Here is a 15,034-nt window from a genome sequence, read left to right on the forward strand (position 1 = left end):
AACAAGCAAGGCCAGCCCCTCGCACCGCACCGCCCACCCAAACGTTACGCTGTCCGAACATGTTTTCCCAAACGCTTTCCAAACCACCGTTAGATGCGCGATCATATTTCAATGGGAACACGTGAAAACGCCGTGATACGAAGGTCCGTTTGGCAAATCGACAAAACCAGCCTTCCAACGCTTTCGACTGACCTTGCAAGCCGCGACCTCGGTGTTACAGCATTCCGCCTCTTATCAAGTTGTGTCACTTCGCTTGTAAAGGCAGGTCGCCAGGGTCCTGGGGCGTGGTCGACTTTGGCGGGCCACGCCTCCTTTCTGTGGCTGTGTTTTGTCCGAAGCTGTGTTGGAACGCTGGTGCTGTGAAACAGTTGTACGTGTGTTGTACGCGGGACAAGAATGTTGCACGTGTGACCTCTGTGGTAATGTGAAAATAGCCGCTGCTAGAATGTGGGTTACTGCTTGGATTCGTTCGCGCAAAAAGTGAGGTCCATATCCAGGTGCGAATCTAGGGTTTTTTGTGGTGGCATAAACATTTTTTCAGAGATGACGTCACAGAGATGTCCCACGCAGTTAAATTAATTAAAATGTGGTCGGACATATTAATAACGTAATTCAGATTCTTTTTAAGCGCGAAATGTTTCATTTACGAAGTAAATATAGGCAAAAAATGCATATATAGGGGGGGGTGGGCAATGGCCATGGCCACAACCGAAACTGCCACATTTCTAGTTTTTTGTCGTTTTTTATCTCTCGCGGTGGCCAGTACAAAATTTAGCCAAGATTAAAGCTTTTCGTCAAATAAAAAATTGCAACATATACATTTTAAGTTGTGAGGCAAATCTTGCAAACGTTGCACCAATGGCTGGCGTCAGATTCAAGCTCAATCTGGTTCCAACCGGCTACCAAGCAAACTGTGACCGGTTCTTGCCGGTTTTGGGCTGTTATTGACATCCATATGTATTCAAAGCACTCGCGACCTTGTAAAACAAAAAATTCTTTTGATTGGACCTTTTTAGTTAAATTAACCCAGAACGACTTAAGCCGGGCAGTGAAAGTTCGCCAATCGGCTGTATCGCAATGCTGTAAAATTCAGGCACGTCTTGCTGAAGTGATGTTATTTTCGGTCGGCCTGCCCCGAACAATGGTCACTTTTGGCCGCGTTGTTTGCCTGAGGAGACTACTGTTTGTCCTGCCCAGCTTTTTACAAGCCTGAACCGGGCTGATCCGGTTATAAACACACTAATAACTCTTTTAAAGTGCTCCAACAATGCCGTAACTTACAAGGACAACAGATTCCTTTTAAAGCAGTGTTTTCTCAACCCTTTTTTTTTCGACATGCGTAAGTCCTGAACGATATTTTCTTGTACTATTAGCATTTCTTCTTGGAATCTTGCTAAACATTTAATGATAATGCATTGTCACAACTTTACACACAAACTAGTGTTTGTAAATTACAAGGATGCATATATTTCTGAGATTTGATTCTGAGATCTGAGAATTCTTTTGTCGCCGTTCTGACAACCCTATGATACTTGTTTCTATAGGATCCCAAAACAGGTTTTGTTTAAATTAGGTCGATAAACAACAGTTGTTGTTTTAAAAATAACCAGAAATCGTCGGAGAAAACTCAAGAGCAATATCAGCATCCTGAAAATTCAAAAAAGCGTTCATAGTACAGTAAACCAATAAATAGTTTTCCCTCTAAAATGTGAACATCCAAAAAGTCTTTTAAAACTACATGTAAAGAATAAATCATTCTACAATTTTTTCTAACTTATTTTTTAATTGCTAAACTCTTGTTGACCGATGTTTATGTTGATTTCAGGTTTGGTCGGATGCTGCCGTCCAAATCTTCTACTCGCTTGGGGCAGCCTGGGGTGTTCTGCTCTCCTACTCTTCATTGAACAAGTTCAACAATAACGTTTACAGGTGACTCAACTTCTCTACACTTGTATTTAGCATGTCTCAAATTTATGATCGAAGCCGACGACGCAAAAATATAGGGTGTTTTTAGAGGAACTATCGAAGTCGTTAAAAATACTGGGCCTGTTAAAATTTGCTAAACTAATTGTAATTGCTTCAACGAAATACAAATCTATTTTAATCATCAGTGTGCATGGTCTCGTTCTGTTTGCAAAAACTAACCGATACTATCTATCAGGGTTACCTAATTATACCCAACAAGACCATGAAAAAATAGTTTCAACTAAAGCATAGGTATGTTCGATACTTGATATTTCATTCCGTAACCTTAAATTTTGAGCAAAAAGTATCGTGATCGAATTCAAACATTGACATTAATATGTAAATATTTATTCGGAAGTTTGATTTTAAAGCTATAAAACTCTACGTTCAATCGCAAAACATGACTATAAAGCACAATCATTCGGCATCGGCATCGGGTCCCATCCGGTATTAACGCACATCCTTAGTTTCTACCATAAGTGGTTACCTCGTTAGAACTGATAATAGCATCGAAACTATTGCAATGCGTAGGAGGTACTTAGGCGTTTGTAGGAACTATTATTGTGATGAAAAATCATCCGCAGAGGAGTCCTGTGGGTTTTACCGGCGGATACAAAATGTATAGGTAGGCGGGTGCAGTGAAAATGTATAGGTAGGCGGGTGCAGTGCCTATACTGCATCTGTGTTGTTTGCTATTTTTTAATTGAAGCTACGGCAGTGTTTTTTTTTTACTGCAGTATACCTTAGCTGATCCGAAAGGTACTTCTAGTTACTCCAGTCCACTTTCTTATTTTCTTATGTGTTCTTAAACATTTTTAGCAAATATCAAAATATTGGGATTTTCTTCCACTCTTAACTGCAAAACTCAATGAAAAATGCGAGTTTTAATCCTATATAAATATACACTATCAAGCGGAACAGTTAAACGATAGGAATTATTATCATCAAACTAAGACAGACGGAAAATACTTTCAATTTGAAGTCATTGTCATTTAAGGACGCGGAGATAACTTGTTTACAAACATTTAGTTTTAGTAACATATGACGAAAACTGAACTATCCTAATACTAAAAAACAATTTTATAAATTTATTTTGAGAGAAAAAAATGAAATTTAAGGCACGCCGTTTATTTTCCACAAAAATCGTGAATATTAACTTCAAAAACAATAAAGTATGCACTATGCATGTTCTTATTGCAATGAGGTTGTATATATATATAAACAGAATACATCGGGCCATGGTGCTATGGTCGATTTTCTACCAGCTTCCACTGAGCCTGCTTGAATTGGCAGAAACAACGGTTTGACCATGAGTTCGAACCTCAAACTAGTTGTTTTTTCAGCCTATGACCTTGCTTGCACCAAAATCCTGCTTAGGCTGACTAATTTCGTTAAGCCTTTCGAAAACAAGGCAGCATGTGTTTTTATTGCAACGTCTTTCGTTTTTTTTCTCGCAGAGACGCCCTGACCATTTGCACAATAAACTGCGGCACCAGCATCTTGTCCGGCTTCGTCGTCTTTTCGATCTTGGGAGCTCTGGCCCACCAAACCGGCCGAGAGATTCAGGAAGTCGTCGATCAGGGTAAATACAATATTTTTCTTAACGAGCCAAATCTAAATTGTAAGAAAAACATGATAAAAGTAGCTTGATGATAAATGTCAATGCTAAAATGTTCGATTCAATTGACATCATCTTGATATAGACGTTTCGAAACGCACATATATCATCGTCAGCTTATGTGACTGAAATCTATTTAAACCTCACTTATAATTAATAGGTTGAACGCAATTCTTATCATTAAACGTCTTTATCAAGATGATGTTGTAGGTTTCTTTATTTTATTGATTAAAAATAGGGTTATTAGAGTTCTTCGAATTCTTCTTGAAAACGATACTAAAGAAAAACACTGTATTTTGTTCAATCCCAAAATAGTAAATGTCCATCTGTCGGTCACTGCTCTGGTGACGCGTGTGCGGTCAAAAGGGAAACACTAATTTCCCTTAGGAAAATATGTTAAGTTTCATTAAACCTTAAGATTCCTTCCAAAAAGGGTTTATCTCAATCTCAAGAAAAAATAATAATCAACGAGAGTTTTTGTTTAAACAAATACAACGACGAAGAAATGCTGAATACTTGTGGCAAATAATTTACAATAAAAAATTACAGCAACTTTCATGTCTGGTTCCAAGTTTATTAGTGGATTGTTGTGGCCTATGGCTAAAATACAGGCCTTCCGTTTAATGCACACAAAATGCGCAATGTTAATTTGGTAAGGCACTAAACCGCATATACCGAAGTCGCGCCTTTCTCTAACAAGTACCAAAGCAACCGCAAGACAACTTCTAGCCATTACCATCGTATAGACATGTTTTAAAACTGTCAACGCCCCTTAAAGACGTTCACTTCCGACTGGAAAAAGCATCCAAACAAATCCGGTTTCAGCCGGTTTAGGTCAGTCAGTGTCCTACTTTTCAAAACCGCTATTTACTGAACACGTCAGCAAAAATGCTTAAATACCCAAGGCCATAAACTGTTTTTGACAATCCTTGCGAAAACTTTATTACAACGTAGCTCTTTTTTTACCTACAACGATTCGTTTGTAATTTCGTCCTATGAAACTATTAAAGGTTGACGGACTGATTTTTCTTCACTTAGCTGAGATTCTTGATTGCTACACTTTAAGAAAAATTTAAACAACGGGTATATTAATTCATCCCAGAAAACTAAGAAATAGACTAGGCCCCTAGGGGTTTTCACACTTATATAGCCCCTGATTAGTACTAAGTCAATTTATAACTTGCTCTTAACAAGCCATCAAAGTTATTAAGATCATTAAAACTCAATAAATAGGATATGCTGCGACTAACATAGTTCGAAAATGCATATAAAATGTATTGCGCGGAATCCTGGACACTTGCTCACTGCTCCCAAGTTAAACAATGAAACCGACATTATGGTGATAATAGACACATCTAGGTTATACTGCCTGGCGCCTGCTGCCTTTTTGATCATGTACAAGATCTATAGTTTGAAATAGAGATGTCCGATACTTGACATTTCATTGCTATATCGATGTCCGACATTTTGTACAGAAAGTCTTTGGATACTAACCGATACCAAATGACGTCATATATATACTTAAACGTTAAAATGATTACGATTGAAATTTTTCCGGGTTATTACTATTAGACGTGCTGGTAGGATACTGGCATGAAGCTCATTCGGCACCTATTTTATTCAATGTTTTTTTTCGTTTACTCATTTATTTCATCCAGCCTGTGCAGGTTGCCTTTATCAGGGAATACAGCAACACCACGCAAAGTAAAACGACACAAATTTGTGGTAGTCTTATGTAGTCCGATGTTTTCCCATATACAGGGTGTCCCCCAAAAAATGGATACACAATAAAAAAATAACAACAATAAAAAATAAATAATAAATCAAATAAAAAATAAAAATAAAGTGGTGTTTAATGAAAGTTAGTTAACAATTTAGTGCAAGAAAATCTGCGAGTATAACTTTTATTTGTTTTGTATTGGTCCAATAGTTTTTTCATTGCCTGTTTTCAAATTGGCGTCCACTTTCATCCAGGCACTGCTGACATCGCCAAGCAATAGAATCGCACACATTATGAAACATTTCACTTGGTATTGTTTTATATTGGTCCAATCTGATCACTTCTTTGATCTTGTTGTTTCCAGGACCCGGACTTGCTTTCGTCGCCTACCCAGCAGCCGTCGCCAGCCTGCCGTGCGCCCCCTTGTGGGCGTTCCTCTTCTTCTTCATGCTTTTGAACCTGGGCCTCGACAGCCAGGTAAAAACGTCCGCCGCCAGTTGGCGCTAGGGAGCAGCGGGCGGGCAAGCGTCGCTCTGTTAGCACGCTGGACTGGCAATTTTTGGCTTAAGGCGCTTTTGGATGTTTTTGTCATCTCCCATTTTGCGGCCCTCGAAAGGTAATAAATTTTATGTTTAGTGCCCCGGGAAGACGGGTCCGAAAATTAGCCGCCTTTTGACACTTTAACCGTGATTTGCGATTTTTAACCACGTAATTTAATAAGGAACCCGAAGTATAAGGTCAAAAAATAGCTCTAAAACGAAGGCCTTAAATGTGCGTTTGTCAAAATCCGACCTTAATATGGGAAGACTAAATGACACGCTTTAGACTTTAACTGCCTATTAAATACAGGCTTCAAAATATTGGACAGCCATAAAAAGGCCCGAAGGTTTAGGTGTCGAAAGCGAAGGCCTCATATTTAGACCCTGCAAAACCGGCTTTAAAAGTTAACGGCCCTAAAGTTAACGGCCCTACAGTAAGGCCTTGCATTTATGTTACCTAAAATACAGACCATAAAGTTCAACTACCAGCCTTCAGTTTGGTAGCCTTCTTGTCAGCCTGTAACTAAGCCCATTTACCGTTGTCGAATGTGCTAATTCGTTGAAATATACCAAACACAAAATGCCTTTGGAAAAGCTTACCGAAATCAGTCGGCTTGATCCAGATTTTAGTGCAAGAAAGGCCAGACTAGAAAAACAAACCACTAGTCTGCGGTGAGATTCGCACTCACGACCTCCGGTCATACCGGGACCCGTCGCTCCACTAACTAAACTACAAAGGTTTAGAAGACGTTGAGAAACGACCATAGCACCATTGCCTCCCGTATCCTGTCCGTACATACAAACTCAGTAGAAATTAAAATATAATTGTTTTTTTTGCCTGCCAGTTGTCTAGTTGGTTCGACGCTCGTCCGCCCGTCCAGTAGTTTGTTTGATTTTTTTCTTTCTCAGCAGACTGGCAAGGTACGTACTTTATTGCATAGTTAATTAAGGAGCAGGGAACGGAGCTAAGCTGCTGAGCGGAGATAAGGATAAATGGAGCGGTTAGCCGACTCTTAACTCAAAATCATGAGTTCAATCGAAATTGCTGTTGTTCTAACCTCAAATTTAATGTAATTCCGTTATACTATGCTCGTACTAACAGTTTTAATTCTTCGCTCCATTAACAATGAAAAGTAATTTTGACCCCCGATAAAGTTTTGTCCCTATACCAACACTTGGGTTTAGCAAGACTTGTTATCTTAAATAATCCCAAATTTCATGAAACCGGGGACTTTTTGTCCAATTCCGAACTATTTGCTCTTATCCCCGCTTCAGCGAGCAAAAGCTTTAAAGATTTACTGCAGTTATCAAAGTAATTTCATTTCTGTGTCGTTATTTGAGCCAGCCGAAGCGGCAGGGGTTTTGTCTCGAGAACGCTTAAACGTAAACAGCATACAAATTTACTTCGGTTTTTAGGCTCCGACCAATAAAAAATTAAAAATCGCTTCATGCAAATGTACTTCTTTACCATTACCATAATACGAGATTTTAGTAGCGCAACAAAATGCGAAATATAGGATATCACCAACCGGCAAATCAATTATTTTTCCGCCTGAAATATCCTGAATTGAGTTAAAAACATAGCGTTCAAAAACCGTCAAAACTCCTGCCGTGCTGGCAACTTTAGGGGTGGTAGGTTCTGGGGGTTTAGCAGGGACGAGCTTTAAAAGTAATTGCACGTAATCCTTGTGTTTCTTTGTTGCAGGTTCGAGCCTAATGTCCGCATTTTTTACTCTTTTACGTTTATCCTTTGTTTTTTTGCGTTTGACTGTGAAAGGTTTGCCTGTGTGCCAGTGTGAGTGTGTGAAGCAGACAGTCGTCGGCGATTTTAATTTGCGTCGCGAAATCGCTGCCGCCAACGTTTTTATATTTCGCCCCAAAGCGAAAAAAGCGGTCCTTCTGACTGCCTTATTAATTTGCAACGTGCATGGGTAGATTGCTTGAAATTAGCGTCAAATTGACCAACAACCTGTGTGTGTACAACATATATAAACAGCACTGTGCGATAACTGTAAAGGATTCCCTCTGTGAATTCCACAGTAAGTATAATTTTTTAGAGTTTTATTCCAATCTACCAGTACATACATTAACCAGAGTGTATCTAATCACCATTCTTAACTTGACTAACCAATAGAAAATTACTAACGATAGCAAAAATGAATAACCTTCACAGTATTGACAATTTCTAACTATGATCTTAGGACAATCTTCAAGGTGTGGGTTTGACCTTAAAACTGAACAAATGTTTTGAACGTATCTCGAAGAAAACTCTTTCGAGCTAGCCAATTTCGACGAGAAACAAATATATTAGAAATAACATTTAAAGGTAACCATAATTAGCTTTTTTACCAAACGCCTTAAAATGATTTAAATGGCTTAGGGATTTATGAAAAGCAAACACTTTGTGATAATAACGTTAGCTCAATAAAACAAACCGATTGTTTTTGAACGTGTTGGTTTACATTTTGTCGGCATATAAAAAAACGTAAACATTATGCAATGTTCATAAAAACAAAGGAATTACCACGAAAAGTTTTTAATTAGGCAAAATTTTATGAAGCTCAAACATCCCGTAATTTAGCTCTTAACCGTCAACAAAACGACTGTAAACCCATACGTTTTACGCTCCCGCAAATAAGTAGATAGAATTGTTGAAATTGTTGACAAAGCACAACCAAAACCCTAAACCGAAATAAAATAATATGTAAATTATTCCTAAAACAACACCAAACGAAAAATTAATAAGGTTTTATACAAAAAAAGGACAAAAATAACACGGAACAGTAACGCAACAGAACTGTGACGATTTCGCCAGAATTTACCGCGAAAACGCCAGTTGGTCGTCTCTTGTTGTGTATGCGGTGTGAAAGACAGTGTTCAGTCAGTTCTAACCAATATTTTTCCTCTCTTTTTGCTTCATTATCCGCTAGGGGCAGTGTCGGGTGTTCTGTGCGGCATCGCGTTGATGGTGCTTCCCCTCAATCGAAACCCGCTGCCATGTGGTAACTCACTATAAGATAATGAGTAATAAAAGTGTACAAGAAGTTTTTTTTGCCTTTTTTTTATCGATCGCTGCTCATTGTTTTCGTCATAAACCCAAGACAAATCCTGTTGTTTCCGTCGCAAACCTGTGTGTTTTTAACCACGTTCAACACCTTTTTTGCTTATTTGGTCTATTTCAGTTGGGTGCTAAAATTACGACGTGCTTTTTTGCGCGTTATTACTTGGTTTAAAGTGCTCAATATGTTGTGAGAGATCCCGATAAGCTTTCCAGTTATCAACCCGACAAAACAACCAAACATATTGTTCCTCAAAGCCGTCTGTTTAAAAGGCGAACCAACTTTTTTACGGGACTGATCTTTATCGTTTCCCCTATTTTCTGATTTTTTTTCTCAGTTTTTTCACTTAGTAAGTCTATTGGGGGGATTACATACGACAAAAAATAAAACAGAAGAAGTTTAAAAGCCGCGTCTATAAATAGCTTTATATCACAAGACAAACGCCTTAATTGTGCGTCATAATAGCCTCACACACATGTGACTTTTGAAAATAAACAACCAAAGAAAATTAAAAAAATGCCCTCCTTTGCTAACATACTGTTCAAAATCATTTTTTTAAGAAAGATGCTACTGCAAAGTGGAATATGAGCCGACATTGCCTGCCCAGCGAACCGCAATTTCAAATTTAAAACCACTTGCATTGAATCCTCAATTCCTTGTGACTGTCCCCCATATTGAGCACTTTATTTTTACCAAACCGTGACCTTGGGTGACCAACTGGGTTGTAGCTGCATGTTAATTTATTCATGTGAAGGCATGAACTCCATTTGCTTGGTTCGGTAATTGTTCAAACGATTCAAAAACAAACTAGTCTGTTGAAAAATTGAAAAAAGAACTGCTAAACAATATTTTCCTAATTTGATTAACTTCTCCCTAAAAAAATGAAAAAAAAAACACGTTTTCCCGAAATTTTGAAGCCAAATTCAGATTGTTTTCAGCATTTTTCTTTCGCAACCTTGTGCTTATTTCTTCCTAACCACGTTTTATTTTCTTCAAGTTTGGAATGATTGAAGCTGTGGTAAACGGCCTTTTGGACGAATTTCCAATTTTGAGACGGAACCGTGTCAAATTTCTGGCTGTTTTGTGTCTCACTCAATTTCTGCTCGCCATTCCAATGGTGACCGAGGTAAAGAACCGTTTCTGCAGCCCTTTACTTAGTTAAACGTAGTAAAAATCTTAAAAGCCCATACAAAAGTAGGTATCATTTTGAACGTTTCGAATAACTGTTTATTTAGTTTCAACTTATTAATAATTTTGTCTGGGCTTTGATATTCTTACTTTACGTCTCACTACAACCTCCAACCATTGTACTCCAAAGTTTATTAGCAAAATTTTTTTTCAAGTTTTGTACCAATCATAGAATTATAAAACAGATATGAACGCCCATCAAGATGGCATCTTAATCATATTGTAAACGAATTTATCTTTGTATGTGTATTAACAACAGAATCTGGCCCTCCAACAGAACACATAATGCCGACGATAAAAGTTCTAAAATTTATTAATAAAAGCTTGAGAAGCTCGAATTTATCTTTATTACACTACATTTTCTGTTTGTCCGGTATCGCCAATTTTTGGATGGTATACTAATAATAATTTTTTGAAACGCTTAAATATTGCTCTCTGCTTTTGCCTTGTATATATCTTCTACTTTCATGCTCCAAAATTATCAATATTAAACTTGGTAAAAATATCAAATTGAAAATGAAAATCAATAAAAAGATATTTGAAACGTTTGAAACGTTACTATTTTTTAACGGGCTGTGGTATTCGACATCTTACCACAAATCTCCAGCATTAGACATTACGGTAAACCACTAGACTAGACGAAAATAAGGACGCCGTAATCTTATTCAATTTTTTAAGGTCGTGTCGCACCCTATTAAAGCTTGGAAGCTACTGCTCTTAACGTATAAACTAGAAACCAATTGCAATATTGATAAACTTTTGTCTTCAGAGCGGAATGTACTGGGTGACGTTAATCGATTGGTACGCGTCGGGATTTCCCCTAATGGTGGCGGCTCTTTGTGAAATCGGTTGCATTGCTTGGGTTTACGGTGAGTAAAGATCATACTTATTTATAAACGCTTGATGTGTTTTATACGCTCAAAATTTTAAAGTAAACCTTGGTTTAATTTGGCACTTTTCCTAATCCCTAATCATTGGGAAAGCACATTGTGTGAAAATATCAACGGTAGAATCACGAAAGAAACAGCTTCTAAAAAGCGATTCGACTTTTTGTTATTGCTTTAGTTTAGAAAACATAAACCTGTTATTTATCATCTATGGTACCTCCTAAAACAGTTAATATGACTGGGGAGCAATTTAAGCATCACCTATAAAAGGTGGGACGGAATTTTTGTCCTTATTGGCTTTGCAATTCACATTATCAAGCTACATTACAGATCCGTACATAATGTAGCCTACCCAACTGCGATATAGATTGAGGGTTTACAGTGCTTATTTCCACGCAGGTGTCGACCGCTTCTTGTACGACATCAAGTGTATGATCGGATACACGCCCACTGGATGGCGCTGGTGGTACCTTGCCTGGATCTTTATCACTCCTCTGTGCATTTTCGTAAGTTTTAGTGTCTTTTAAATTTTTTGCTGTTTATTTCTCAATTTAATTTTTTCCTGATGTGTATCCAAAACGTAGAGTTTAAAAATAATCTGGTCTAGAATAACTTTACGAAATGTAATTCAGTGTTCACTGTTCATACAACTACTTACACCAGCTGTCAAATTTCGTCATTATTAAAATAGCAATTAAAATATTTATTATTATCATTAAATTTAACTTAGAAGGATATCATCGGCCGAATTGATTTGTCATTTAATGATTTTAAACGTCGGTAGCTGTACTAAACTCTTTTACGAAACCCTGTTAAAGAACCACTGTTCTAGCAAATTTCCAAGGCCTCACCGTGTGCAACCAACAGCAAGACTAATTACTAATAACTGCCCAACTTTAATATCAAAAAAATTACTAATAACTACCCAACTTTAATATCACTATCTTGTTTTGCTCAGATGTTGATCATCACCTACTTGGCTTTCTACTCTCCTGCCACTTACGACGGCACCACGTTTCCCGTGTGGGCAGAGGTTTTAGGCTGGCTTTCCGCCATGCTCTCCATTCTCGCAATTCCCGGCTGGGCTGTCTATCAACTCTGCAGGCACCCGAGAGCTAAAGGCAACTTCAAACAGGTAACTTGGGGTCAACCTTACCGGGTTACTTGAGTTCAAACTTTGTCGGGTTAATTTGGGTCAAGTCTTAGGATAAGCCACGTATTGGTAGCCTGAGGATAAACATTATGCCGAAAAGTTTATTTGAGGTCAACTCCGTCCGGTAACTATAGGGCAACAACGTCGGGTAACTTCAGGTCAACTTCGTCGGGTAACTCTAGAGTAGATCAACTTCGTCGGGTAACCTTAGGTCAACTTTATCTTTTCGCGTCAAACCACCCAGCTAACTTAATTGCGAATCATATACGTAACTTGAGTTCAACCGGCCTAAAGGTTACTTTTGGTATAATTGACTGTTTTTGTCAAGCCACAAAAAGCTAGATTTGGTCAAAACATACACATACACGTCAAATACAACTGCGGATTATTAATTAAATCCGCTAATATGTTCCAAATGAGTCTGAAATCCCAATCGAAGTCTCCTGGTTTATACTGTAACTATCAAGATCGAATTTTGCCCAAAAAAGAAATTTAGAGTTACAACATGTTGGAAGTGAAAGTTGAATGAATGCTTAATAAAAGCCTTAAATTTACTATACCTATATGACTGTTGGAATCATTTACTTTCAAATAAGGCTTTAACATGCTCGGTGGAATTATATGCGTTCCGCCTGCCAAAGCGAAATTGCTAAACACCTGCTTATACTTTTCTGCAGCGCCTGCGCGCCATGCTCAAGCACGACCCGGACTGGGGCCCACGTGACCCCACGATCAAGTACAAGTACAGGTCAGAGGTCATGTGCGTCGACGGCGCCGAGTTGAAAGGTCACGACGAGAAGGGGCTGATGAGCGAAGCAAGGGGCGAAAGTCGCGCGTCGGACGTTTCGGGACCCCCCAGTTACAACGAGGCCCTGTAAATAGGGATCCGCAACAGATTTGCCGGGGCGAGTGCTGTTGCGTACCCGGCAGCTACTGTTGCGTACACGGCAGCAACTGAAAAAACGTCAATGTTTGATCGTTGGTTTGCAACAAAGACATTGTTTCCCTTCGTTTCTTTGTTTGTGCAACATGACAGTACAGCTTATTATTTATGGCACTGGACTGCAGCGACCAAACGATAAGATGTTGTTACGCCATGACTGAAGCACAAACACGTCGGCCGTTTGTGGATTGAATAACAGGACAACTTTTCTTCAAGAACAACAACTATTAGGTTTGATTAAGTACAACTCTGCATCCACAATTCCACAGCGACAGCAATACTTCTTTTTTGGCCAAAATATAGTAGTCTGACAGAACCACTACTATTATGCACATTTATATAAACAGTAAGTTGTTGCTGAACAGGGTTATTTTTTAGAAGCAACCAATTACAAAAGTAACAATAAGTTATTAGTGGCCATTATAGGTAACAACGTGAATTCAATAGCATACACAATAGTCGACATTGTACAACCATACGAAATGTACAACAAATATAAGAAGTTGCTTTTTGGCAACAAAATGAACAAAAAGCAAGTTTATATTGCAAAAACATAATTCACCACCATATTTATGTACAACAGAACTGATCATTGTTGTTTTACAACTATAGAAACTCCACTGCTGCATTCTTTTGTACAACAAGGGCGCGAATTATAATTGGTTTGTGCTGTGCACATCAAACTTCACGAGCGTTTATTTCTATTCAAAGGCAACTGTAGAAAAATGTACTTTAACCCTGTACAACATAGAACCGCTTTCCTCAAAACGTGTATTATAGAGTGGGTAGTCCAACTGGCACACCCTCAAATGTTTGAACACCATGATTTGATACGGAACTCTTGTACAAAAAAAAGTGTTTTAAAGTAAATTTAACATGCAATTATGCGCTTAATTAACAAAGCTATAATTCAATTATTTCAAATATTTGATGTCTTGTTTTTTTTTTCAGCAATAAAAATACGTCTCAGAGTAACATGTTAAACGTAAAATGTAATCGAACTGATATCATTAAAGTTTCCCTTTTTTGCATTAGCAATGTACAAACGTTATACATTTATAAAATTTTAAATATATTACCACCTATATCAACTTTAAGTTTTTTACCAGTTCATTTTACCGCACTGCTCAGATTTAAGGAAATGTTTTCAAAAGTGATCTTTTTACAGAATTAGCCATGCCCTAATAAAGCCTTTCTAAGCAAATTTAGGATTTGTGCGCCATTTTTGTAGGCTGCTTCGAAATTCACCTCGCCACCGATTTGTCTTCGTCGACCTTTTTGCTGTAAATACTCTTAACCTATATTGCGTCCGCCACATTGTGAAGTGCTCTGCTTTGTACAGGCGCGGTACGCCCCTTGATGCTGAGATGATATAATAAACACATTCAGTGCAAAGAGCGTGGTCTCGTATAAAAACTAGTGTAGTCATGACATAACCTTGTTCCTTGACTAAAGTCTTTTGGACAAATGACTTCATTTGACTTACAAATGACTTGATTTGGCTACGTGTTTTTATTTAGCATTTATCTCATTTTGTGCCCCTAAAACAATTTGCCTGCTGTATGCTTAGTTTGTTTTACTTTCTGTAGTTAAGGTTATGCACATAATTGGACGAGTTTCCAATTTTATTAGTTCAAGGTTTTATTTTTTACATCAATGACTTGACTTTGACTTGCTCTAAAAATATTAATCAAAAACAGATCCTCTGGTAATTGTAATTCATTTGAAACAATTAGCAGAGGAGCTGTTTATGATAAATATTAATTTGCCTGGTAGCAACAGAATATGAATTGCTCTAGTAATGACATTACTGAAACTTGACCTGGCCTGAAGTTATTTTACAAATTAGTTGACTGTGGGACTTTTTATTCAAAACGGCTTGTTAACAATACTGCAGTAAGACATGTGCAAGTTTTTTTTTTCTAGTCCATTTATTTGAGGAAGATTTCACTATGCAGGCTC

General features: G+C 37.9%; 1 protein-coding gene across 1 annotated transcript in view; it reads left to right on the forward strand.

Annotated features, from left to right (window-relative positions):
* Nucleotides 1-14,461, forward strand: part of LOC146169900 (sodium- and chloride-dependent GABA transporter 1-like) — a 33,985-nt gene extending 19,524 nt beyond the window's left edge. The window contains exons 8-15 of the mRNA XM_083390222.1: nt 1,826-1,929; nt 3,423-3,547; nt 5,668-5,780; nt 9,899-10,027; nt 10,859-10,958; nt 11,376-11,482; nt 11,935-12,111; nt 12,807-14,461. Of these exons, the coding sequence (XP_083246348.1) occupies nt 1,826-1,929; nt 3,423-3,547; nt 5,668-5,780; nt 9,899-10,027; nt 10,859-10,958; nt 11,376-11,482; nt 11,935-12,111; nt 12,807-13,007 (1,056 nt within the window). The 3' untranslated portion in view covers nt 13,008-14,461. The remainder of the gene's footprint in view (nt 1-1,825; nt 1,930-3,422; nt 3,548-5,667; nt 5,781-9,898; nt 10,028-10,858; nt 10,959-11,375; nt 11,483-11,934; nt 12,112-12,806) is intronic.
* Nucleotides 14,462-15,034: the final 573 nt, after the last annotated feature.

Source organism: Ascidiella aspersa, chromosome 1, assembly GCF_963924565.1.
Source record: "Ascidiella aspersa chromosome 1, kaAscAspe10.2, whole genome shotgun sequence".
Taxonomy (NCBI): domain Eukaryota; kingdom Metazoa; phylum Chordata; class Ascidiacea; order Phlebobranchia; family Ascidiidae; genus Ascidiella; species Ascidiella aspersa.